Source organism: Betta splendens, chromosome 2 (genome assembly GCF_900634795.4).
Source record: "Betta splendens chromosome 2, fBetSpl5.4, whole genome shotgun sequence".
Classification (NCBI taxonomy): Eukaryota; Metazoa; Chordata; class Actinopteri; order Anabantiformes; family Osphronemidae; genus Betta; species Betta splendens.
The window spans coordinates 11,413,032-11,437,286 of NC_040882.2; the positions used below are offsets into that span (position 1 = coordinate 11,413,032).

At 42.2% G+C, this 24,255-nt stretch overlaps 4 protein-coding genes across 7 annotated transcripts; 1 reads left to right on the forward strand and 3 right to left on the reverse strand.

The window, feature by feature from the left end:
• Positions 1-365: 365 nt before the first annotated feature.
• arhgap1 (Rho GTPase activating protein 1) lies at positions 366-8,492 on the reverse strand. The gene is made up of 13 exons (XM_029174176.3): positions 8,371-8,492; positions 4,254-4,470; positions 4,067-4,165; positions 3,827-3,914; positions 3,373-3,504; positions 3,119-3,205; positions 2,554-2,652; positions 2,336-2,443; positions 2,180-2,256; positions 1,977-2,054; positions 1,510-1,638; positions 1,245-1,348; positions 366-1,156 (listed from the first exon to the last, which is right to left on the reverse strand). The coding sequence occupies exons 2-13, from the start codon at positions 4,372-4,374 to the stop codon at positions 989-991; spliced, it is 1,290 nt and encodes a 429-aa protein (XP_029030009.1). The 5' UTR covers positions 4,375-4,470; positions 8,371-8,492; the 3' UTR covers positions 366-988.
• A 466-nt stretch (positions 8,493-8,958) lies between these two features.
• Positions 8,959-11,011, forward strand: arl6ip6 (ADP-ribosylation factor-like 6 interacting protein 6). The gene is made up of 4 exons (XM_029174237.3): positions 8,959-9,604; positions 10,089-10,142; positions 10,246-10,378; positions 10,549-11,011. Exons 1-4 carry the CDS (start codon positions 9,424-9,426, stop codon positions 10,640-10,642), a joined length of 462 nt encoding a protein of 153 aa, XP_029030070.1. The 5' UTR covers positions 8,959-9,423; the 3' UTR covers positions 10,643-11,011.
• Positions 11,012-13,147: 2,136 nt separating this feature from the next.
• On the reverse strand, positions 13,148-18,771 carry slc19a2 (solute carrier family 19 member 2). Its single transcript, XM_029174163.2, has 6 exons — positions 18,579-18,771; positions 16,540-17,097; positions 16,210-16,456; positions 15,927-16,119; positions 15,281-15,422; positions 13,148-15,072 (listed from the first exon to the last, which is right to left on the reverse strand). The coding sequence occupies exons 1-6, from the start codon at positions 18,699-18,701 to the stop codon at positions 14,923-14,925; spliced, it is 1,413 nt and encodes a 470-aa protein (XP_029029996.1). The 5' UTR covers positions 18,702-18,771; the 3' UTR covers positions 13,148-14,922.
• Positions 18,772-19,040: 269 nt separating this feature from the next.
• On the reverse strand, positions 19,041-24,203 carry atg3 (autophagy related 3). Of its 4 annotated transcripts, XM_029174199.3 has the most exons (13): positions 23,991-24,203; positions 23,645-23,686; positions 23,474-23,523; positions 23,251-23,321; positions 22,868-22,975; positions 22,522-22,577; positions 22,083-22,170; positions 21,962-21,996; positions 21,725-21,877; positions 21,492-21,619; positions 20,940-21,008; positions 20,659-20,789; positions 19,041-19,771 (listed from the first exon to the last, which is right to left on the reverse strand). In XM_029174199.3, exons 1-12 carry the CDS (start codon positions 24,060-24,062, stop codon positions 20,708-20,710), a joined length of 954 nt encoding a protein of 317 aa, XP_029030032.1. In that variant the 5' UTR covers positions 24,063-24,203; the 3' UTR covers positions 19,041-19,771; positions 20,659-20,707. The 4 variants fall into 4 exon arrangements, with proteins under 4 accessions (XP_029030032.1, XP_029030040.1, XP_029030022.1 ...); XM_029174207.3 differs by having other exon boundaries at positions 19,041-20,789; positions 22,522-22,574; XM_029174189.3 differs by having other exon boundaries at positions 19,041-20,789.
• Between the last annotated feature and the right edge of the window lie 52 nt (positions 24,204-24,255).

The following is a 24,255-nucleotide window of genomic DNA, read 5'->3' on the forward strand; positions in this document are numbered from 1 at the left end:
ACTGTGCCTACACACATTTTCAGATGACAATGTAGAGACTTAGACTCACATCCCAGTAGCTGCTACTCAACTGTGTTGTCTAAATGTACACCATGTAAACCTGCATTCGCACCAGAACCAACATTAATCTATATATTATTCATACAGAAGTAGACTCATCTTCAGAATGTGACTGCCTGATTATGTTACAGCATCTTATAGTGAGCAAGCCTCATCATTATAGTCATATTTGAGGCTTCAAACATTTTGAACATAACTGACTAAATATCAACATATTGTCATTTAACTCAACTAGATAAAGATAACCAAACTAATTAAACAGAAAGTCCAACTAATTCAAGATTCATAATCATTTGAAGGGTTTGAGGTTTTCACTATCATGGTCTAATCTTGATAACACGTTCTTTTAGAAGTGAGTCAAACTCGTACTTTTGCAACGTAACCAGTGAAGGACATTAGAGTTTGGTAGCACGATAATATGCTGTAAGAAGACTAAGTCTCTTCACCTGACAGCTGCTGCTACATTATTAGCACTTGGTAGGTTGCTCTGTTCACTTATGAAAAGACAAAAGGCAACAACAAAGCAGCGAGAATACACAACTGGCTAACTACGAAACACAACTACTTATTGGCTGTTTGTGCTTTAGGTCGTTTACTTGGCTGCAGCCTCATGTACCTTTGATGTCCAGGTGCACTCATGCCTCATGCCATGCATGGAGTCACATGGAAACGGAAATGCAGATCAGAAACTGAGAGCAGTTCAGACCGCTTGACATGACAAGATGCTGCTCATGAGCCGATCAGAATGTAAGGACACGTTGGGAGACTCAATAATGCAGCGGGGCCGTCACAAATGCAGTTTTTGTAAATGGAAAAGCAGATGAAGTGGGTTTATCTAAGTGCTGGCGGTAGAGCAGCAGCCTGATGCGGCTCCTGACTGGTCAGGGATGAGAAGAAGAGTCTCAGTGGTGCTTCTGCGGGTCAGGCTTTAGGGAAAGACTAGATGCTGCTGGTCCAGCAGGGTTCTGGTGAAGTTGTTGATTGGCCCAATGGCGCTGAGCGACATGGCGTTATCTCGTCCCCAGAGCAGGTTGGGTCCAAACACCACAGCCAGGTTACTGTTGGTCATCTTATTCACGCCACTGTTGGCGGACACCTGAACACACACACACAAGCACACAAAGAGTGGTGTAGGTACATGCAGACATAAAGCCTTCTACGTTTTATATGCGTGACAGCTTTACCTTTGCCAGGAATGTGATGAGGTATTGCAGCGATGCGTAGTTTTCTTCTGGCAGTGACTCTACCAGTGACCTCATGACTGATGCTTGGATTTCAGAGGATACAGCTGCAACACACCAAACAACAAGGAAGGTCAGAACTGATTTTAGAAGTAGAATATGTAGATGTAGCACGAGTTCTTTATACTTACTACTTCCTAATTCAGATTATACAGGAACAGAGGTGTTTTTGCATAAGCAGCATCAGCTGGTGTTAGTTCTAACTTACTAGCAAAGTTGACGATGTCATTGTAGAGCTGGTAGGTCAGCAGAGGCTCAGGTAGCTCCCTCAGGAACGTCTTGAGGATCACAGCTGCCAAGTGGACGTCTTCCATTTCTCTGAAATTCACTGGTTCGCCTACGAAACACAATCACAAAGAAACAAAGCTCACTGTAAACTGACACACAGTACAGCATCCTCATTCAAAAACAAACATGTTGCACTGCAAAACATCCAGTACATAAGACACAGAGTTCAAGGAAGGATCAGAATCAGTTATCAGTATTTTAGCCCCTACTGAATACATGGCACCCTGGATGGGTGCTGACATCCTGGATTAGCCCTGAACATTTCTATATATGCTAATGTGAGTCACAGTAATCATCAGAATAGTTTGACATCACTGTTATAGGTCCAATAGTGTATTTAGTGAAGACTAAAGAGTTAGAACTGATGCTGCAAACATTACACTGTACCTGAGTTGTATTTGCGCTGTACCTCCTTCACCAGAGTCACGTTAGCAGACCGTCTGAAGATTCCCTCAATCTCCAAACCTGATACGTGTCAACACATAGAAAAAAAGCACAAGGCTGTTTTTACTGAGACAACAGCTTAGTCAGGGAACAACAGTGAATTTATGTTTGTGCTCGTGATCCTGGCACCAAAAGAGAATCTTTACCTTGATCCAACAGGAAGCTAATGGTGTCGGTCATCACCACAGGAACCAGATCACCATCTGCACTCCTCTGTCTGAGCCTGAAACACACATACAGTGGTTAAGGCAAATACTCAGGATGAGTGAGTACTGATGGTGTGGTCATTAGCAGATACTTACAGAGTCAGGGGGACCCCAAATACCTGGTTGGGGAGGGGAGGGCTGGACGGAGGAGACATGGGAGGCTGGGCAGCAGGTTTCAAGGAGGCTCGCAATTTGTTATCGTACCTGTCAAAAAAAAAGACGTGAGACCCAGATGCAGAGCCACCTACCACAATGTTTCACATCACAACATCACTTTTGGAAAAAATGTGCAGACATGCAGCATCAACTCTTACTCTCTGACACGAGTAGGAATAATCAGCTGATCGCACTTCACCACATCCTCCAGCTCACTCAGATAACTCACGTAGTTGATCTTCCTGCCAAACTTAAAGCTACAGACAGGGGGAGAGATGAGATCAGCCTCAGTCATTGGTTGTCTGGTTATTCCCCATAGACCATGAAACAGTATATTCAAAGTGAAACAAAAAACTGAACAAATACAGATTTAACATTAAGTATGTGTGTATCCATAACAACACATTCTGTTTGTTTTGGAGCATGTGGTCGTGTGTTTCTGTGGCAGTTGATGTGTGGGATTAAAGTAAGCTGTACAGGTGCATCTGACGTAGTGGCCAGTGAAGGTTCCATTCCTTAGAAACCTGAGAAACTTTGATGCAACACAACAAAGTGTTCGCAGTACTGTTCAGATCAGATTATGATCAGATCAGATTGTGTTGGTTGTGTGTTCGTATCAGTGAATCTGACAAGGCTGTTGAATAGCAGAGTTTTAACCTAACAGGAGATGGACATAACAGGGACAAGAGGTGTCTCCTCACACAGCGGTTTCTCTTAAAATACCTGATGATTGGTTTGAAGAGGATCAGCAGAGTCTTGATGAACATGGTGGGGTGGACGATGTACAGAGCTTTGATGTTCTTCTTATACCTGAGAACACACACAGCTGACATACTCTACATGCTACCAGAGATAAAACACTTTATGAATGGTTATTTTGCTGCTTTACAGCTTTGCTCAAATCAAAGGCTGCAGATGTAGCCACACATGAGCAACTGTCTTCAGACGGAAGTAGAGATTATTGAGCTTTGACGTACTTTCTGTCAAATTCCCTGTACGCGTCCCGCAGCCAGCTGAGGGAGGGTTTGTTTTCACTCGTCAGCCCATGGTGGAAGTAGATCAGGGTGTAGTCACTCTCCACATACTGATCCAGAGTGCCCTTAAGATACCTGCAATGAAATGTATTGTACAGTAAATCAAATAAGCAAGTTTATCCTCTTCAGTGTCACCACAGAACCACAATCAAACCAATTTGCTTAGTCATGCTTAGAAAATAACAGACATTGTCAAATTGAGAGGAAAAAAAAGTGAAGTGGCTTTTTTTTCCTTTTATGAAACATGTCGAGTCAAATAACAAACAACAGAAACATGTCCAAAGAGATGAGAACTGGGTGCGGAAACAGCAGTTTATAAACAACCACATCTTCTCTATAGAACAATCCCTCTGTTGGGAAATGTTGGTTTCACTGCAGGTCAAGCTTTGCTACTTACTGCAGCAGCTTGTGATGGTCCAGCTGGTGCTGTGGGGGCATCCTGCAGGCATTGAACACGATCACCTTCCTGCCATAGTTATCATCACCTGCAGGGACGCAGAAAGACAGAGATAAGCCTCCAATATTAGTCCCACACAAATGAATTGCATCGCATTAAGCATGACATATTGGAATAGGCTGTAAATAAGAGACAGTTATAAATATCTCAGATTATTAGATCAGGAGGTTTGTATCTGACCTGCCACTTCAATGATCTGGTGCCTGGCGATGTCATAGAAAGGATGGTCCCAGGGCAGGTGGGGGGAGCTGGCATCAAATTGCTGGGAGACGTCTGTCTCTGTAACAGGCACAGTTCAGACCCCATGTCACCGTCAGCCTGTGAAGCTTTGATGTGCCATGATTCTGTACTATCCTTCATCCCTCACCTGATTTGGTGAGGCCAGACTCATCGGGGAGCCACTGCTGGTCCTCCAAGGTCTCCAGCTTCAGCTGGCCGATGTGCGCCGTGGCATGGTCTTCCAAATCTACCAGCAGCTCTGACGACATCACACCCGATATAGGAGGAAGCTACACGCACGCCTTGAATGCACACTCACTGCCAGACACGCGAAGCCGAGAGCCCCACGCAGAAGCAGCTGGAGCCTGCCAGAGAGGGAGAAACAGAGGCTGTACAGTCAGCGCTACATAACATATCTGTAATCCTGTTCATAACCGTTTGATTCACACAAAAGCCTAGAAACTAAATGCTACAACAGCATTAAAGACTAGACTGGTTCAGAACTGCGTACGCCCCCTCAACTGCCAGGTGAACACTTCCCACAGCCACTGCAGAACCTGTTACATAAACACAAAGCTTGCTCACATTCAAAAGGTTATACTCCACCACACTTCATAGCTAATAAAGCAGCCAAAGACTCTGCATCTTAGACTCATTCGTCTCTGCAGATGCAGCTGACAGAATATGGAAAGGAAAACCTCTAAACTGTAATAAGAGCAGTGGATGTGACGTAAGGAGGGTGGGGGTGGGGGGGGGGGGTCACACATAGCTCAAGGGCATGGTTGACACATGTACAGGCAACATTAAAGCAGCAATGCAGCTGAGCAGCAGTGAAGAGTATAGACACAAACACGCAACTGTGGACAGAAACAAAAAGGAGAAGCAGCGTAAGACAGTTTGATTGACACAGAGAACAAGTGAAGGGACTAAAACCTGCAATGGAACTTTACTGCTTGCACTTTTTAGAAGGCTTCCAGTCAGTGTGAACAATGCTTCGTGGAGGTGTGCGAGAGTCCATGCAGGTCCTGATGAGTTGTGGTTGTGGGGCAGACACCAGAGGACCCACGTGAAGAATGAATTCGCTTTGTTGCTGCAGCGTAGAGGGGAAGACAGGAGCACGCGGCTCCTGACAGCCTGACTAAAGCCCATCTTTATTAACTCTGCCTGTGGTGTGGCGATAAAAACCGTCCTCTCTGCAGCATAATGGGACCGCTTCACCTACCAACCACATCTTCCTCTTCTCATACTCACTCTCTCCTTACGTTCAACACACTCACGCTTCCTCTTTTATCTACCAACCCCCCACTTATTCAGCCGTCTTTCTAGTCCGTTCCCTCTCTCTCTCTCTAATACAGCCTCTTCTCTCGCTACTGTGATGTTATTCTGGCTGACAGCATGTTGCTTTAAATAAATACTGCTACTAACCAGCAGGCACAGTCAGCCTGCTGCTGCAGTGAGATAGGTTAGCGCACCGCCAGCAACCAAGACGCTATCGGAAGCTGAGGGACAGTGGGCAGGATTTTCGATGATGCGGACAGTAAAGGGTTCCTTTTTCCGTGCACTGCGTGTTCCTGAACACAGACCCATTGTGCCAACACAGCTGGTCAGCTAGTTGCTCATGCACACCAGCTGACTGTGAGCTCATCAATACACACGAATTAGCTCGACGGTTACTGTCGAAGACTGGAACAAGGGAGAATCAACAACTCATGGAGAAGACTCAGATTCACTGTTAGTCTGGATGATTCGCATGTGAGTGTGTAAATGAGTTATATTACAATCGTGGTCATGTGACAACATCAGCAGACTGAACCCTGGTGAATCAGCTGTGGAGAGGTCAAAGGTCATGGGTCAGTTGACCCTAACGATTAAGGATTCTTATCTGATACAGAGACCATCTCAGACAAACAGGGTTACAGGTGCCACACACAGAACCACCTTGTCCACACAAGCCACAGCAAGTGGGGGCCACAAAGCAGGATTTGCCTCATAGCGAATAAAAACAACTAACATCCTACAAAACACTGCGCATCCTTAGAACATAAATAACTGACTGTAGAGGAAACAACATCAACATCCGCAGGTTCGACCACTTAAATGTGCCAGGTTGCTGCATGTCTCTGTTTTTTATAAATACAAAATGAATGCTTTGGACAAGTTTCACTGACAGACCTGGTGCCAATTATAATAACAAATAAACACAGATATTATGTTCATTAGAGTGTGAGAAACAGGCCCTATAGCAATGAATATTATGGGCATTACTCATTCTGTTTTTGGTGAGTGAACAATTACTTAATGCAGTGTTAAACTTCACAGGCATAGAGATCCTTTTGGGCTGTTGATTTAGTCAGTCAGTCAGTCATTAATCAGATTGATAATCCACCCACCAACGATAGTTGATACTACATTACATGGTAAATGTTCAATCGGCTAGATAAGACTTTCACTGAGCTGTTCAGCTAGTCAGTCACTGCTACTGCAACAAACCCTAAACAAGTGGACTCATCTCAGCTACAATCTAACGTTTCTCTGAACCTCAATTTAACCTTGATGTGCAGTGAAGCCGCCTGTTCATCGTGAAAACTGTGTTTGCTCAGTTTTGTTTTACAGCACAACGCTGTTCCACATCCGGGTTTTTTTTCCCTCATCCCCACCCAGTGGTAACACCTGTCTACAGGTGTGAGTGTCTAAGGATCGCGTTGTGAAACAGCCCTGCGTGTGCATGTACACACACAAGGCTACTGTGTGTACATATGAACAGTTTACCAAAGGCTCCTTGTTCTCATCCTCTCGATCACAGCACTGCAGAGCAGCGGAGGAAAGCAGCTTAGGCAAAGTCTCCTCCAGAGGCAGGGAAGTGGTTCCCAGCAAAATGAGCTGCAGACAAAACCCTTCACAATCGCTCTGCTCCTGTTACTACAGAGATAAACCATGCACTAAAGCCTATTGCTGCTATCTCTGATCTCAATCTCTGCTCTGAGGACTGTCCTGACACGTGTGCACTACGCTGCTGCTTCAACGCACACCATTAATTCTGTGCCTGTATGTTAATGTTAATGAGCTGGAGGTTTCTGTGTATGATGGCACCGTCAGATAACACGGTTCTGCGTGGTCAGGAGGAAGCGGGGGGAGGAAATAACATGGGTGCATCTGTAAATAAACCTCTAACAATCGACTCGTGCTAACATGACTGTTCAACCACTCATCCTGACAACACACAGCAAAAACATAAAGAAAGTCTTTCCTGGACAGATCACAGGCTAGTAAGTGCTGAGTAACTAGGAACGTTATTCATAAATCAGTCAATTATTCCAATAATCACTACACTTACTTGTGTCGTTATAAATATAATATATTATTATTTATGCATTCCTGTACTTTCATTACATGCATTGGGTTAAACCTTGCAGACATCGTCTTGTCAAGCTTTTTGTGTCTAGTTAATAACTGCTTCCAGTCACAGATGAGGACAGTTTGTCAGGTTGTCCTTCAAGCTTCAAGCGCGCGCGCACGCACGTGCATCACGCCTGTCCTGAAGACAGACGTCCAGGGCTCTGTCGCTCACGTTGAGCTATTAATTGAATTTATTAATAGCCCTGACGTGGCCATAAATTGTATTAGGTGGGCATCAACGATCGTCATGTTATCTGTGTATAACTGTGCACTGTCAATTTTTAATTACTTGTTTAAAATTGGGTGGACGTTTAAAGCTGAACCGTCTGTTTAAAAAAGCCATGACGCAAAATACGTTCAGCTGATCTCACAGGACAAAAATGCATAGATGCGTTAAGAAGAAGTGCAGTTTGGCTTGCCGCCGCCTCACACAGGAGCTCAGCGAACCAACGAGCTACCGATAAAAGCAACAAGTGAGCAGCAGGTAACACTTTAACACACACCGTCCGGCAAAACACCATTTCAGTGGCTTTTTCACAAAAGCTAAAGCTAAAATTAGCTGACAGAGGCTAAAGCAACGTTATCTTACCTTCACTCATTCAGTTTGCTCACGGACACACGGATGTTTATTCACAATGTGTTGACAATTCCTTCTAATTTTAGGTATAAAAATGGAATTTAACATAAAATAAAAATTCATATGATTAAGACAGCAGCGTTGTAACAAATGGATGTTATCACTAAAAACTAGCTTCGTAATACGCGGCCAACAGCGCAACGGAGGACTCACGCATTCACTGAGCTTCCGAGTTAATTTATGACCTTCACACATCAACATGAATGGACAGCTTTATGCAATGTTTATTTACCGTGAGTATCTTTGCTTTGATTCAGCCTTCGCTTCGTGGCGTCTCCGTGCGACTCGCTCAGATCTGTTGACAGCAGCGAATTCGTCAACGCCTCTTCCGGTTGGATGTTTTTTTTTTTTTTTCAAAATAAACGTCACCTCCCCTGGTTGGGTTATACATGTACTATGCACGTCAAAATAAAATCCCTTCCGACTTTGCCATCTAGTGGTTGTTAACTATAACTGCAACAACCTCTTATTCTTTGCTCTTGTTCTTCTCTTTGTACAGATACATGTTTGCATTTTTTTCCAGTGCGCAGACCACAATGGCAAAACAATTCACTATAAAGTTGCAGTAAATCAAACTCCACCACTCAGTAGTAATTACACAGCAGTACTGACATGCATGGCTTCATCCTTCTCGTGGTATGTCGCATGTTGAAAAACTGGAAAAGGGTTTGTTCACCGTGTCTCTGTGTGTAATGGAATTACAGTTGTTGTGAAACTCTGTGGGACTGCAGCCGCTTGGACGTGTGAGAATGTGCTGCTGAGTTACAGTAAGTGATCGAGTTTCAAAAGCAAATGCAAGCGATGGGGCAAAGTGAAAGAGATTGTATAGATAAAGATACACATGTCTCAAATCTCAGTTTCAGTTGGTGATTGATTTAATCAGATAGATCTAATTATGGTTCAGTGAAGACCAGGCCAAGATAGGAACTCATTATGAAACAAATAAAACAGTATGGGCTAAAACTAGCAACGATGTGAATATTTTACTAAGAGCAAACAAATGTGATATAGTGCAAAAAACACTTTCTAAAACTAGTTTTTATTCAAACGTTTCCTAAAGGTGTGCGAGCCTGCAGTAAAATAATAGAACTACAGTGACGGTGTAGCCTGAGGGACAACATCCGTTTGCGGAAGTGCGAAGTTCCTGAAGTAAACCAGTTTCCACTTTGCCGAGGCGAACGCGCGCGTTTCTGACTTATAAAGTCTGTAAAGTCCACGCGTCACGATGCCCGGGGCTGAAACGACGGAGACATAAGGCTGCTGAGGCTCACTGTTCGCCAGAGGAATGGAGAAGCCGGAGAGCGGGTCCGTGAGCGCCGGTGCGCGGGCAGCCGCCGCCGCCGCCGCCGCCGCCGGCCGCTCCGGGATCAGGCCGTGGTCCGCGGCCGCGCTCTCCGTCCTGCTCTCCGCCGCGGCCGTGGTCGCGGTGGGCGGCGTGTGCGCGCTCACCTATCCGATACTTAAAGGTAGGAGCGAGCATGCGCGTTGGCGCACGCCAAGGCGTCTCGTGCGCACCAAGCTGTCTAAACTGTAATAAGTCACTTACGTTACTTGTTTAAAGATCACAGACTGCGATTTGCTGGAGTTTTTATTGTTTGTTAAAGAAGTTGCACTTCACAGCAGAGATTTCCAAAGCCACCCACCACCATCCAGGGCCGTGGAGGCGGGGGTGGAGGCGTGGGGGGGGGCTGCCCTTATTCTAAGCTCATCAAATGTGGGAGGGATTCTATCAATCAATCAATTAAATGTCTGAGTTTTTGTAAAGTAGTCAACATACTGTAACACTGACTGTGCTGTGATTAATCTAGATCTTAACACTACTATTTTTAGTGCAAATTACTCATATGACTGTGTTTGACCTCTTCCCATACTCGCGGTGTTGTCATTTACTTGGCTGTGTGATAGTGATAAGTTGCCAGTTTTGCTCATTAGTCATACTGACTGTTGCAGAGCTGCGAGCAGAGCGAGTGAGAGGGGAGAATGGGGCCGAAGAGAAGGTGCTGGGTGAGTCCTCATCTGTCTGTGCTTTGTGTGTCTGTAATCTATAGGTAACAAGGTAACACTACTGAAACTGGGCCCTGGGTCAGGTTTGTCTGTTTGTGTGCAGGGTTCTGGAGTATCACCATGCTCTCAGTGCTGGTAGGATGCATCTGCTCCATCTTCTCATGGACTCTCACCTACTTTGCCTCTTACAAGCCTGAGACGGTGTTTCCAGCACCACTGGCAACCACCCACTTCAGGTGAGAGTGCATCAGACTATATTGGCATTTACCCTAAGTTAAGTGTGAGTCAGTGTTTTGAATGCAGTGTGTGTGTGTGTGTGTGTGTGTGTGTGTGTGTGTGTGTGTGTGTGTGTGTGTGTGTGTGTGTGTGTGTGTGTGTGTGTGTGTGTGTGTGTGTCTTCATCCAGAGATGGAGCTGCTGGTGGTTTCCACATTGGTTATGGTGTCGCTGTCCTTAATGGCATCATGGCCATGATAACTGTCATCTGGAACCTTAACTGACCTACTCACATACATGTGGATGTTAATAACGACCCATCTACTATCAAGACATTCTTATTGCTGCATTGCCAAAACGTGTCTCTTAAATAAAAATGACATGAATGAATCTATCAATGCACCAATAAATACATTTTAACTGAAAAAAATACACATCATGCATAATTAAAATGTTTGTTGATAAATGGTATTTAGAAATGTATGTATTTAAAATTTATTATAGTTTTTATGTATTTTTTCCTTACCTACTTTTCAAGTTTTCAACACTGTATTTAGAACAGTAAAGACATCCTTAATCACTGATCTGGTTTTTGCTGAGCCTTAAATAAAAACTGATTTAATACTGTAAGCAAAATAAATGATACATTTTACTCCTTTGTGTAGATACTGGCACACCTTATGAAATAACAAAAGCAAATTAACACTATTTACTTTAGCAAATTATATTAAAATAATAAAATTTTCTGACAAAATAATGTGAAACGGTTTATTTCTCTGATGTTCCTAGTCTACTAGTATTTCTTTTAATTACTGTATTACATATTCCACATTTAGCATTTCTACTGAAGATTTAATGTTGAGGCCAGTGGATGTCAGTGTTGTGTCACCAGCCAGAGAATACTCATTTGCTCCAAGGATCTAAACATGTTCAATCATTACTTTTTTTATCCTCATTGGATTATTCAGATGTATTTTATTTGGTCTAAAATTAAACAAAAGTGTTCCCTTAATGTTACATCAACAGAAGCTTCAGTGAAGACATGTCACAGACCAAACACCTCAGAGTCCACAACTTCATCCTTATATCCTACATTTAGACTAAAGTGGATAATCCATCACTAATTACTATAGTGATTGTTCATTTTAGTTTAGCAGCTGTTGCACAAAGCTACTTTGGGTATTTGGAGTATTAATTATATGATTCCTGTAAATGGGAGCAGGTTCTGAAACCAGCATGTAAGAACAAACAAGTACTACATTGTCCACATTCTTGCTAGATACAGAGCTACAGTGTGAGACAGGTATGATGACAGCGTGACTCACTGTGTGCTTTAGCTGTAGTCGAGGGATGAAGATTTAGCTGCACCCTGTTATAAATGCAGTTTGCGGATTTACTCGTTTTCTAACTACCTCTACTTTTGTTTCCAAGACAACCAACACGTTTTTCATTTATCGGACTTGTCCGTTGAGTCACGCAACAATGGAGAGCAGACTTTGCACAGGATATACTAGATACACTGGATTTAACGCTTAAACATAGCTTGATTCTAAAGCCTGTTGTAGAACTGTCACTGTGAACTGTTATCCAGGTGTAAGTAGTGTCTAGGTCAGTATCCATTGTAGAGCATCTTATGGAACAACCTTTGAATGCAATGCATTAAATGTTAACAAAGAGGTCAAACCAAACCAACCGACCAACCGACAATTATAAGCCCACAGCACAGTCTGAAGTAGGAAGAGATGAGGCCAAATCAAGTCAATCAAGTCAAGTCAAATCAACCAATTTAAACGAATCCTATTTGATTTAAGAAAGATGTGTAAACATTTTGTGGTTTTTTTTCTAAGTCAGAAACGCATGCGTTTGTCTCAGCAAAGCCATGAGAGTTTTTTTGGGTCAGCCAACTAAAACTTGAAGAGATTTGAATGTTTTCATTCCTGAACCCAGAACACCTGCTTCTCAGAACAAGCCTCAGTTCATCCCTGAAATTCAAGCTAGATCTCAGTGACCTGAAAAACAAAGCCTGAGCCTTGAACCAGTTGATCTGATTGCAAAACAAAAGACTCAATGTTTAGTAATGCTTAACTCAGCATTTTCATATATTTGTATCTGTAATTAAATAATGTTCTGACGAAAAGACACAAGACGAGGGGTGCTTAAATGTATGTTTAAAAAAAAAGAAACTGTTTTACACATTAAACAGTGACATAAAATAACCTGTCACAATAAAACCACAAAACCATAACATAAAACATAGATAATAGGTTTTGCATAGAGATAGCAAATTTTTCAAGTACAGCAGTTTAATACAGGTTGTGATTGAGCCTGTTTTTCTAGATCATCCCAATATCTGCAGACGTTTGCAGGTAACTTACAGTACGTACACAGAACTTTACATACAGTACAGCTTCTAGGAACCGTGCTGATTTATTAAGGAAGTAACATCTTCTGTGCTGCAGAGTTTGTAAAGCCCCCGAGGCACATTTTGTTATTGCAGTGATACACATCACATGTTGACCATCTCAGAATTCGAACTTTCATGTTTGAGCAAAATTGCCGAGTGAGTTTAAGGCAAATTAAACTATTTTACAAATTTTGACATGATTTGACATGAAGGATGGAATCTTATATTTACTGGTTCATGAACTTATGGATAAAATACATTTAGAACCACATTTTCTCTGTGTACACATGATGTTCATTAAAAACCCAGGTCATGAACTATAAACTAACATTATTTTACTTTAACAATGTTAACTGAAAAGACAATGTGATTACGCTGCAGGACAAATCTTTAACATTAACTTTATTTCAAAACACGGACATGTGAACTTTATGACACTAATAAAACCAGAACCTGCCACAGTTCCTACCTGAATACAGAAACATGTACAGTACATGGATTAATGTTGAGAAGTAAAAGTTCTGTATATTTATAATATTTGGTTGATAAAAAAAAAGACGAACATTAGTTTAAGGTTTTTCACTGCAGCTACATAGTGTATCTATTATTTTTTAATTCCTTCAAAAAAAGATCGGTTTATAAAAAACAATAATTCTCACTACTTCTACACTTAAATGACTATCACAAGTAATGTGACCTCACAATCCAGCAGTGTGTGCATAATCAAAGCTTTTCTGCTGCCATCGATCTACACTGTTGTCCTGCAACTAATAAAAAAAAACACGTCATGAAAAAAGAATCCACCACTAAAAATACTGAACTTAATGCATTAATGCATTACTTTTCATTTGGTGTAAAGGCTGTTAAAAATGTCAGTGAGCAGCTGTTATAGGAAATTACTCAGCCTACTAAAACTATAGATTCTACAACCAGCAGGCGTATAGAATAAACCCAGGGGTTATTTCATACAGTTTTGATATTTGGTTTGGTTCTTTGCTTGAGATTTGACAACTCATTCTTCAGTACTTTAAGAAAGGTATTCAGACCCTTTTAGGCACTTGTTCCTGACACAATTATTCATTATTAATGAATTGCTAACACATAAACAAATGCATGAGGAAACAGCAGAGCAATTACAGTACACACAGGAGGAAATAGTAAAAGTAAAGTAACACAGAAGTAGTGGCACTAATGAGCTGCCATTCTCTGCATTTACTTCACACAAAGCTTAAGGCATCAACTTCAGTTAGCGGGTAAATGGACAGAAGTGAATTCCTGACCATTTGTAACATTGTGCGTCACATAAATCCATTTAACTCTGGTCACCAAAACGTGGCCAGTCAGTGCTGCTCTTTACATATTAAGTTGATCGTTTATTGTACAGTGTCTTTAATGGTACAGTAGTGTATAACACTTGAGTTTGGGCACATTCACACAATGTCCTTATTCTTATATTTGTAAATGGCTATAAAGACTGGAAAATGTTGTCTAATGTCTACTGTATACAGGCCCACAGACGAATCATCGCCTAGTGGCCGACTGTCTTTAGAGAACAGCGAGTAACAGATGACCTACAGTACCTAAACGCCTCACCAGCCCACTTGCTTCAAGCCACATGGTGATTTACTTATGACAGGTAGACAAATATCTGATTCTGCAGATTTAGGGCATCATGTCACCACATTTAAAATAGTGTTTAAACAAAACACTGATTTTTACAGATGAGAAGATTTACTTTTTTAAGCTAGAATATTTAGGGACATTTGAACCTACAATAAACCATGACCCAACTCTACATTTAGAAGTAGCCTTTCAACCTCTTTTCACTGTTGTGGACGCAGTGAACACAGGGTTTTGTTTAAAGAATGTTCTTCTTAAGTGCTTTCTGTTGTAAAAAGAAAAAAAGTCTTCGGAAGATGATTTTAACACATCGGTTTGAGAAGCCTTCCAGTTGCAGCTTAGGTCAAACACATTAGGTGTAATAATGATATAATGTGTCTTCAGTCCCCAATAATGGGGAAAAATATGCTTATGAAACGTAGCTCCCTGCTGAGTCTGAAGCATACCTTCTACTGTATAACATTTATTCTACAGAATAAGCAAACCATGTGAAGCTCACTGTGCTCACTCACCTTTAGTGTGAGGAGCTAATGAATATCACTACGTGCTATCAGTGATCGGAGGAGAGTGTGACGATTCAGATGGGTTGTTGACCAGGGCCTCAGAGCGCCTCCTAGAGGCCAGATTCCAAAGTCCAGCGATGAGGAAGACCACGGAAATGAAAGCAAAGTACCCGCTGTAGATGAAGAACTGTTGGATGGAGACAAGACACATCCAAATACGGAGGGTTAACAGACATTTATATTCACAACACTACTTTTAAAATAACTTTTAGGAGTGGAAAAAGAATATTTAATAGAACATCAATACTAGTGTAAAGAAAAGCCATCATCATCAAAGTCATTGAGCTACGTTTAGTTTCAACCTAAGATGGATACAGCTTGTTGGACATAATCACCTGAGTGAAGACATCGAGGCCGAGGCCTGCTGAGTCCACCACCACCAGAGTGAGCAGACTCTGAGGCAGCAGAGCCACAAAAGTGTTCACTCCAAACACCAAGGCATAACGCTGCACGTCCAGATTGGCTGCAATCTGATATCTGTTGAGTCAGAGGTCAGAGCACAGGAAAACTTCTCAGTCAGTTTAGCAATATGAGAGCCAACCTACTACACGGTGGTAAATCTTAGCCTGGGAGAGAGGTTGTTGAAGCTCAACTAGAGTCAACAAACACAAAGACAACACAAGATTCCCTCATGATCCAGCAGACAGCTTTTCAAACTCATGACTCAGTTCTGTTCCCACACAGGACTGAGTGGGAACAGAATACTTTATTCAGAGGATTTCAACTGTTTTACTTCATGCACTGAAACAAGCTCTAAAGTGTTTACACATCATGGTCAGAGGTTGCTGCAAGTTTAGCTACAGTTACTCAAGTTTCCCCTTTCTTTGCAAAACGAAAAAACCTATTACAAAAAACATTTTGCACACAAATTTTGATTCATTAAATCCATAGTTATACAGATTAAGTCTCTGAAGTTCAGAGGCTGCATTACTAAACCCTATCTACAGAAAGTTAAAGCCACCAGAACAACCTGGTACTTACGTTGCCACAGTGATGAGCAGCATGTAGATGGCTCTAAAGAGGATGTATGAGCTGTAACACAGCCAGATATTGTTCAGTGTGCCCATGACAAACACACACACAGCCATGAGCAGTGAGAAGACAAAAAGCGCCAGCTCCCCCCACAAAGCCCAGGACACAGGCAGGTACCCCACCAGCAGAGCGGCCAGAGCTCCTGTGGACCAGCAGAGTCCAGATCAGTTGTTAGAAATACTGATTATACATGACTGGTATGTAACTCCGCTGATGAAGTGGAAAGCCTCACCTAGCAGCGTGGACAGAGTCTCTACGTAACCATTGTAGATTTCATAGTCCTGGGAAGGACGGACCTTCTCCCACAGAGGTTGAGCGTAGTTGACAATCTGCAGGTAGCCGCAGGTGGCCAGAGCCCACCACAGCGACCAGGCCAGCAGGGGGCGACACCGGTAGCACTTCTTGAAGTCATCAAACAGCAGCCGCAACACCTCCATAAGACTACGTGTACCACTTTCCGTCTCAGGCGACCTCGATGTCTGTAGGTAAAATATAGGGAAGTGTCAGTGATTTAGCAGAAAATCAGACTCCTGGTTCATGAACTCGGCAGCAGGTCACTCACTGTAGAAAAGCCTGAGCTGTTCAGAGGAACTTTGCTCTCAGACTCATCCGCCTTCTCCACATAGGAGGTGCTGCTGTGCCGCCTCGCACCCACTGCACCTCGACTATTGTGGAAGAACAAGCTCCTCTTGGGCATGGGTAGGAACCAGGGAGCAACAAAGGCCACGGCGGCCGATGCCAGAGTGATGATGACCAGGTGGACCAGCTGGACTTTGGCCACAGAAAGCAGGAGCTGACCCATCAGACATCCAAGGGCTGATCCAAAAAGCGTGACGCTGCGGCAGTAACTCGTCACCCTCTGGTAGTGTGATGAATCCACGACGCTGTAGATGTAGGAGTAGTAGGCCACCTCCGACGCCGTGGCCAGGCCGAAGAAAAACTCCAGGAGCTGCATGGCGAGCAGCCCCTGCGCCTTGAGCAGCATCACGTAGGTCACTACCAGGCTGGTGGCCTGCAGGACCAGCACAGGCTTATAACGGAGGAAGTCTGTGGCCAGAAAGACGGGGAACAGCAACACCAGGTAGGAGTACGTCCACACGGGGTAGATTTGATTGACAACCTGCACGAAACAGAGGAACATTTAGAGGCACTGAACCTGAATGTGACGCTGTTTTCTTCCACCCGAAGAGTTGCTTTGTTATTTATTGGTAAAGGTGTAAAAATGCTACAACTCCACAGTTCAGTTCATGTCCGTTTTGTTGAGTTTTAAAAGACGGACGACCACTCTTCACTGTCAGTTAACGCCTCATTACGCATACAGTGTGTCCAGGTATGTTTGTGTGGTTGGTCTTGCAGTTCTGGCTGAGAACAGGCCCTTTCAGCTCATGCGTGCTTCAGACTGAATCATTTCTGCATGAACACAGCTCTACACACCTCTCAGGGTTCACTAGGGCTCCATTATCATCAGCTTTCCCTACAGCATTGTATTCCAATGAATGATCCCAATGTCTTGGAACTATTTGTCTGTCTCACATCTTGGAATAACAGTTAAAATGGTTGAGGAGAGAAAGAATTAACAACTCGACTAAAATCTTCAGCCAAATCCTGTGTCTGTGTGATTGTGTGAATGTGATTGTGTGACACCATGCACAGGACTGAATGTGCTCTGGCCTCTAATTTATAAAGATTTACTGTAACTTAGTTAAGGATTAATCATACAATCCCTGCATTTGACCATTTTTTCCATGGGAGATTAATCTGCATCAAGACAGGAATGTGAATAAAATTAAGAAGAAACAGAGATTAAAGTTGTCACATTTGACAAAAGTGAATTAATGAATCTGAGCCCAGCAGAGCAGCAAACCTCGCCTTTATGTTCAAGTCACTGCACATCAGTGTGAAAGGTTTTGTCACAAACCACAATTACATATTGTGTGTTTTAGTAGAGGAGTGGTTCCTTTGTCTCACTGGGAAGGTTGATAATAGAGTCTAGTCTGGTGTGAGACCTTGGTTCTTCTCACACACTCATGTATTATCAAACTATAGACGGCGCGTTTACGTCACATCTCTCTCTGCATCCGGTTCTCTCAGGGTCATGTGTGCTCATATGTGCTCTGGAGGGATCTCGTTTCTTCACTGAGTAACCACTACATAATAACATGCATGTATGTGTGCAAAATATGTCCATTCAAACATGAGAAAAACATGATGTAACTTTAAGCAGCACGTGAAGCTGAGCAGGTGTTTAAAAGTCATCCAAGAAGGTTAGACACGTTCACTGACTGTGTGTGGAGGTGAAGTTTCATCAGCTACAGAGTCTTGAACACATGATGTCGTAATGTCATAAGACGTCTGACTGTTTGACCGGTTCATTTTAAAATACTATTATTTCAACTACTAGAATAATCTGTTCTTTAAAACGTCGCTTTAAAACGCAGCTAATGAGGAGCTAGCACTGAGTATTAGCCTGGAAAAAGCAACATCGTGATAAAGACACTTAACGTCACGGCGGTTAAACGTTCACATACATCACACTGTGTCACAAGTTCCTGACATGCGGTCAGCGCTAACGCACGGCTTTAGCCGAGCAAGCTAGCTCACCTGGGTCTCCGTCAGGTTCTTGTCCGGTTCCATCAGGTAGGCGGTGAGGAACGGCTCCGACGGACGCATGTTGGAGAAGAAGCCGTAGACGCACAGCAGGAGAGTGGGGCACAGAACTGACATGTTTGGGCCGCGGACGTAGACTGCGCGACCTCCACGCGCGCACCATCTGACAGCATTCCGCCCGCTGATGACGCGCTGATGACGCAACAGACGCTGCCCATTGAGCCGGCGCTCACACAGCGCTGCCACCTAGCGGCCACAGAGCGTAGTATCAGGATCATCATGACATCCTCGTGTTGGAACGAGGAAACGTTCTTAATAAATTAAATTAACTAAAAATACTTAAGTCATGCTCTGAATTGCGGAAATTCAGTGATAGCTGTTGGTATATGCCTCAAGCTGTAACAGTTTTAGCCTTTGTTTTGTCTTCCTAGTTGTACCAGAACACAAACAACTTGGTTTCTTATATTTGGGAATCTCTTTATTGATAAATTTACATTACTTTGAAATTTTCCATGTGTTAACACTGAGCAAGTTACAATAAGAGCAACAGGCGGTACAGAGACAAAGAAATCAGAGCAAGAACCACTGAAGCTTGGTTGAGTTTAGTACGTTCTGGCGGAAACATGATGCTGTAACCAAGTGTGGTTTTTAATGCACAATCTTAAAATCAAAAAGGAAGGCCAGGAATTTATTGAAAGATTTACTGACACTGAAAGTCAAGATTTATCACAAGAAACATCCAGAACACAAAAAAAACATAGTTAGGGTTGAATGACAGATCTGAGCCGTCAACACATTCAGAGAATGAGGTTTTAAGACAAACCGGCACAGAGCTGATTTACAACAGTGCAGTTCAGCCACAGCTCCTGCAAGAGTGGAAGCAATAATAATCACAGCAGCGACGCACAGGAGCAATATTGGTAATAGTCAATAATCTTCTGTCAGAGCTGCTGATTACAATAAGTTCAAAAACATTTTATCAAGTCACGTTAGCAAGAAATGTAGTTCCTATCAGGATCTGTCCACATCAGTTAAATTTAAAACTATTTTCCTTATTTAACTTGTAGTTGTGCAAAGACACTGACGCAGATAGATTAGAGACAGAAAAAGTTCTCAAGGCCCATTGTCCACTGCCTGAACAGCCGAGCCACATATTTCCATAGGAGGTGGTGGAGACCAAACCAGATCTAAAGGGAGAATGAACATTGGACTTACATTCATCAAGTTGTCACAAACAAATGTTAATGTTCAATGTGTGAAAGCATCAATGTGTTGAGTTTCCTGGCTTGTTTTCCAGAGAGCGTCTGATTCTTACCACTTCATCCAGCTCAGACTCTACAATCAGGGTTAACTCCTTTTCACATTTGAAATGCTGGAGCAGTGTGAAATGAAACATCTGTGTTCTGGTTTTACATGTTGATTTAGCTTACGCTCCACTGTTGTTCAAAAACTGTTAAAACCTATATATCGGATCGCTACCTGATCTTCATGCTGTTTGTTTGTACTTCTAATTATTTTTATTTTGTCAACAGGTTCCACAAAACTAGAGTATCCTAATTAAAAGTATTAAAGAAATACTTAAGAGATTTTAGATCAACTTAAAATATTCCTTTTGAATGACACAATATAATTTTGTTAAACGTTAACCCAATAAAGTTAATTAAAATCAAAGTTGGTTTTAGTGCTATATAGCTCAAATAAAAAAATGCCTTTGGATCTGTTAAATAATTACAACTAAATAGTACAGTCACATTTCTCCTAGTGAGGTTTTAACAGATTTAAAGCAACAGTGTCATTTTACAGCATAGATGAAGAAGCTGAATCAGGTTCTGAATGCATAGATGAGCTAACAGACTGGTCACATCCATCTCTGTACTGGACACACAGAGCCCAGTTTTCAGAACCGACTGGGCTTCATGAAAAGCTTAATGGTAGATGTTTTCCTTAACAGACAGCTTTTGTCATAGACTATGAGTATTCCCCATGTTCTGCACCCATGCAAAGAGTCTCAAAGTAGCACACACATACGCACACATACGCGCACACACACTCATCCCTTGTAATTAGAGCTGACCAGATATAATCTCTGATGTGTTAGAGGAGGAAGGTAAAAGGTGATGAAGCTACATGGTGAAGTGTCGTGTGTAGTCATATTCTATAGTGGGGATGACAGCCTGCACAAACTTCAGGAAAATCAGAAGATACCTGAAAATAGGAGTTAAGGAAAAAGTGAATTGAATAATTACCACGTGACGCAGGCAATTACCAGTGTGCGGTTCAGTACCTTAAAAAACAGATGGTTGAACACACTGTAGTGCTGTATTAGTCAAGCAGAGGTCAACCATTAAAGGATACATATGCACTCCGAGCTCTCCGCCTCCTTCTGCCACGGTCTCAATGATCTTTTTCATCACTTCAGCGTGTCTGAAAGGAAACGTAACACTACTATTCAATGACCCCATATTACTTCACTCCACAACACAATCATAATTAGATTCTTATTGCATGTATACAACAGTAACCTCGAAAACTTTCTATCCATCCATTGATTTCACCAAGGTTTAAAATACTTCTTTTCCTATTTTTTTTTTTATATATGGACCCATTATCTTGGCTCTTGACTGAGACAGAGAGCTTGGTGTCCCTTGATCAACCAACAATTAGAAAGAAGACATCATCTGACCAAAACAACTGCTTTTCATGAAATCATTTGAAATGAAGGAGCCTGTCATATTATGGAGCTCTGATATAGGGATGCATGCATATCTTCATACAAAATAAAAGCATGGGAGTCAAGTTTAAAACAGGTGAAGTTGCACTTTTAACAGCTATAGACTGCGTGAACAGGGAAGTTTGTATGCAGTTAACTGTGTAATCATATTAGTGATTTTCTTGTGACTCTCTCACCTGCAGGGGTGGACAGAACACATAGCTGGTGGAGGAAGGTGGGGGTGGTTCTCGATGGTCACAGTTTTCTTCACATGGTCCTGGCTGATGTCTTCATACATCTGTTCTACACTCAGTGGTTGCCTGTCCTGGGAGGCACAACAGGTTCTAGTCTTCTTTCACTAAGTTTGGTTTGTCAGGAATTTCTCAGGAAATACATTGCATGGTAAGTTACACTTTGTCCAGGTACCTACTTCATCATACCCAAACAGCCACAGTCTGGGCGTCTGGTAGTATTTATCATACGTGATGTACAGGTCATATGTTCTTGTCTGAAGAATTGCGTCTTCACTCCCAGGCTCTGCCTTTGCTTTAGTTTCTGCTATTTTGCTGGTGTCCAGAGTGGCCTAAAGACACGGTGAATAATTAATATCATAATGACTGTTATTAGATCCCGACAGAGATTAACCTGCAGTATAGTTTTTTGTTACCTCGTCTGTTTCCAACAGGCCACTTTCCTCATACTCTAAAAAGACAACACAAGAGATGAGATGAGTTCCACTGCAGAGTGTTAAATAAAATCACTGCTTCCTACTAATTGAATATAAATACCTTCCATATCTGCTGCTTCACCATCTTCATCATCGTCGCCATCATCGTCATTGCAACTTGCTGCTGATGTGGCATTCATATTTTTATCCTGAAGGAAATTTATGAAATACGAAATATATTTGTATTATTAATCACACAACATGTTAACCCTGCAAACTCTCAGCCTGCATTGTAAATCCTATTTATTTCCAGGGTATTCTAGCAGTTAGTGTCTCATAGGTTTATTGAATTACACTGCTGACATAATAACGAATGAACTTGACCTCTGAACCCCCACTACCCCTTACAGTACTAGTTTCAGCCAGTTGGGGACAGCAGACACACAATGAATAATTGTTAACAAATCAACATTTTATTTTTTACATTGACAACCTGATATTTATGCTTTAACACTATATTCAACCAGACTAAACCTATAATTATCAGAAAGACAGCATACCTTACTGTTGTCCAGTGAGATTTCTCGTACAGCATCCGTGACTCCTAACACAGCTGCTGAAACACATTCAGCATCAGTGTTACATGCTCTATTTTGCACCTTTAAACTTATACTGTTTAGATAATCAACTGTTCGTATAAAAAGCATATTTCTACTTCCTCTGACTACTGGAAATCTGGGTGTAAATGCATATGCAATACAATGTAAGTGTGATCTGATTTCTCCTTTAACTCAGGGTTATTTGGGAGTTTTTACCTTACAGTTAAGTCATCACATAGATTCAGTTCATTTGCACTCAAGTAACCAGGTTACAATTCCTGAGAACACAAATTTACAGTCTCCAAACCTGAGTTGTGGTAGGTATCTACCCAGCCTCCGTCTCCATCGTCCTCCTCTATGATGGCTTCCAGTTCATCTGAATACTCCATCTGTTTACAGCGCTTGTAACAGGGAACTGCAAGACCACAAACAGAGTAAGTAACACAGAGAGGAAGGCTTACGTTAGCCTGGAATATTTAAATTTCACAGTCATCATTAAAAGCTCAGTTCTTCCTCTTTACAGTTTTTATTGATACTTCTCATGCAGCGTTAAAGGGCCAAATTGAAAGACAATGGAACATTTCATCACTGAGGAATTTCCTTAATTTATGAGGAAGTGGAAGAACCTGTTAACCACATTTTTGAGCGACGGAGTGAGAGGCTGGATCCTTTAAACCCCCTACTTCTTACCATTGCGTGTCAAGAGAAACTGTTTATCCTGGGGTAAGTATGGCTTCACTTTGACCTCTTCTCCTGTGGCCCTGAAAGAGGTCACAAACAACAAACTGATTCAAATTGCCAGTACTAAAAATCGAATCCACATCACCTTATTGGTTTTATAGTTTTACATTATATTTATTTTAAAGGAATGGCTCTAATGACTGTATCTGGTCCCACATGGATCAAATCTCACCATTTCCATGTGGGGCAGTGATGAACCAAGTGATCTCCGGCTGCTGCAAACTAAAACAAAAGGAAAGCAATAAATGACAAATATACTAACAGAGTATTTACATGAAGATGTATAGTTTATAAAACTAAAAGTGTAAAGAAGCAGATGTGCCTCTTTTGAGCATGTGCTCACCTCCTCCGGTGTAATGACCCCAGTCTCTTTGAATTTAGATTCCTACGGTCAAAAACGAAAGCAAAACTGCATGAGCGGAACATCTGGAGTGATTGTATATTTAAAGGCATCAAATGTACAGAGAGGTGCTGCTGCGCATTAAACAGACTGTCAATGCATTCAGGGAGGTTGGATATAAAGAATATGAGCTTGTATCTAGTTAGTTATATCTTCATACCAAAATACCACTAACACTGCATGTTACTGCTGTTACTGCAACAGTACTACTGTGTCCATGTGTCTGTGACATCTCCTGCTAACCAACACCTACCAACAAGCTAACGAGCTTCTGCTGTGCTAAGTTTACCTTGAGCACCGGAGTGAGGAACTCCGCCACGCCGAGCGCCGTGCCCTTCATCGTGTTTATGACGTTCTGCATCGCGTCGACTACTCCGCGGACAAAACCAGGCTTCTGCTAAAAACGGTCCAGTTGAAGCTAAAGCTCGGCTTGATTATTTTGACATAACCACTCCAGCAGAGAGCCAGTGAGAGCACGTCACCTGATGCGCAGGAATACTTCCGGCATGAGAGTCTCGCGAGAAGTGGAGATGATGACGCGAACGTCCGAGAAA

Bases quoted from the DNA above. Each gene is read 5' to 3' on its own strand.
- arl6ip6 (XM_029174237.3), top strand. From the start codon at position 9,424: ATGGAGAAGCCGGAGAGCGGGTCCGTGAGCGCCGGTGCGCGGGCAGCC. The intron at 10,143-10,245 runs GTGAGTCCTCAT...GTTTGTGTGCAG, and splicing joins GGCCGAAGAGAAGGTGCTGG to GGTTCTGGAGTATCACCATG. The intron at 10,379-10,548 runs GTGAGAGTGCAT...GTCTTCATCCAG, and splicing joins CTGGCAACCACCCACTTCAG to AGATGGAGCTGCTGGTGGTT.
- atg3 (XM_029174199.3), bottom strand. From the start codon at position 24,062: ATGCAGAACGTCATAAACACGATGAAGGGCACGGCGCTCGGCGTGGCG. The intron at 22,578-22,867 runs GTTTGGAGACTG...AATGTGTTTCAG, and splicing joins AGATACCTACCACAACTCAG to CAGCTGTGTTAGGAGTCACG. The intron at 21,997-22,082 runs GTATTTATATTC...TTGTCTTTTTAG, and splicing joins TGAAGCAGCAGATATGGAAG to AGTATGAGGAAAGTGGCCTG.
- slc19a2 (XM_029174163.2), bottom strand. From the start codon at position 18,701: ATGTCAGTTCTGTGCCCCACTCTCCTGCTGTGCGTCTACGGCTTCTTC. The intron at 17,098-18,578 runs GTGAGCTAGCTT...TGTTTCGTGCAG, and splicing joins AGAACCTGACGGAGACCCAG to GTTGTCAATCAAATCTACCC. The intron at 16,120-16,209 runs GTGAGGCTTTCC...GCTGGTCCACAG, and splicing joins GACTCTGTCCACGCTGCTAG to GAGCTCTGGCCGCTCTGCTG.
- arhgap1 (XM_029174176.3), bottom strand. From the start codon at position 4,374: ATGTCGTCAGAGCTGCTGGTAGATTTGGAAGACCATGCCACGGCGCAC. The intron at 3,505-3,826 runs GTAAGTAGCAAA...ATTTCATTGCAG, and splicing joins GACCATCACAAGCTGCTGCA to GTATCTTAAGGGCACTCTGG. The intron at 2,444-2,553 runs GTAAGAGTTGAT...TTTTTTTGACAG, and splicing joins ATTCCTACTCGTGTCAGAGA to GTACGATAACAAATTGCGAG.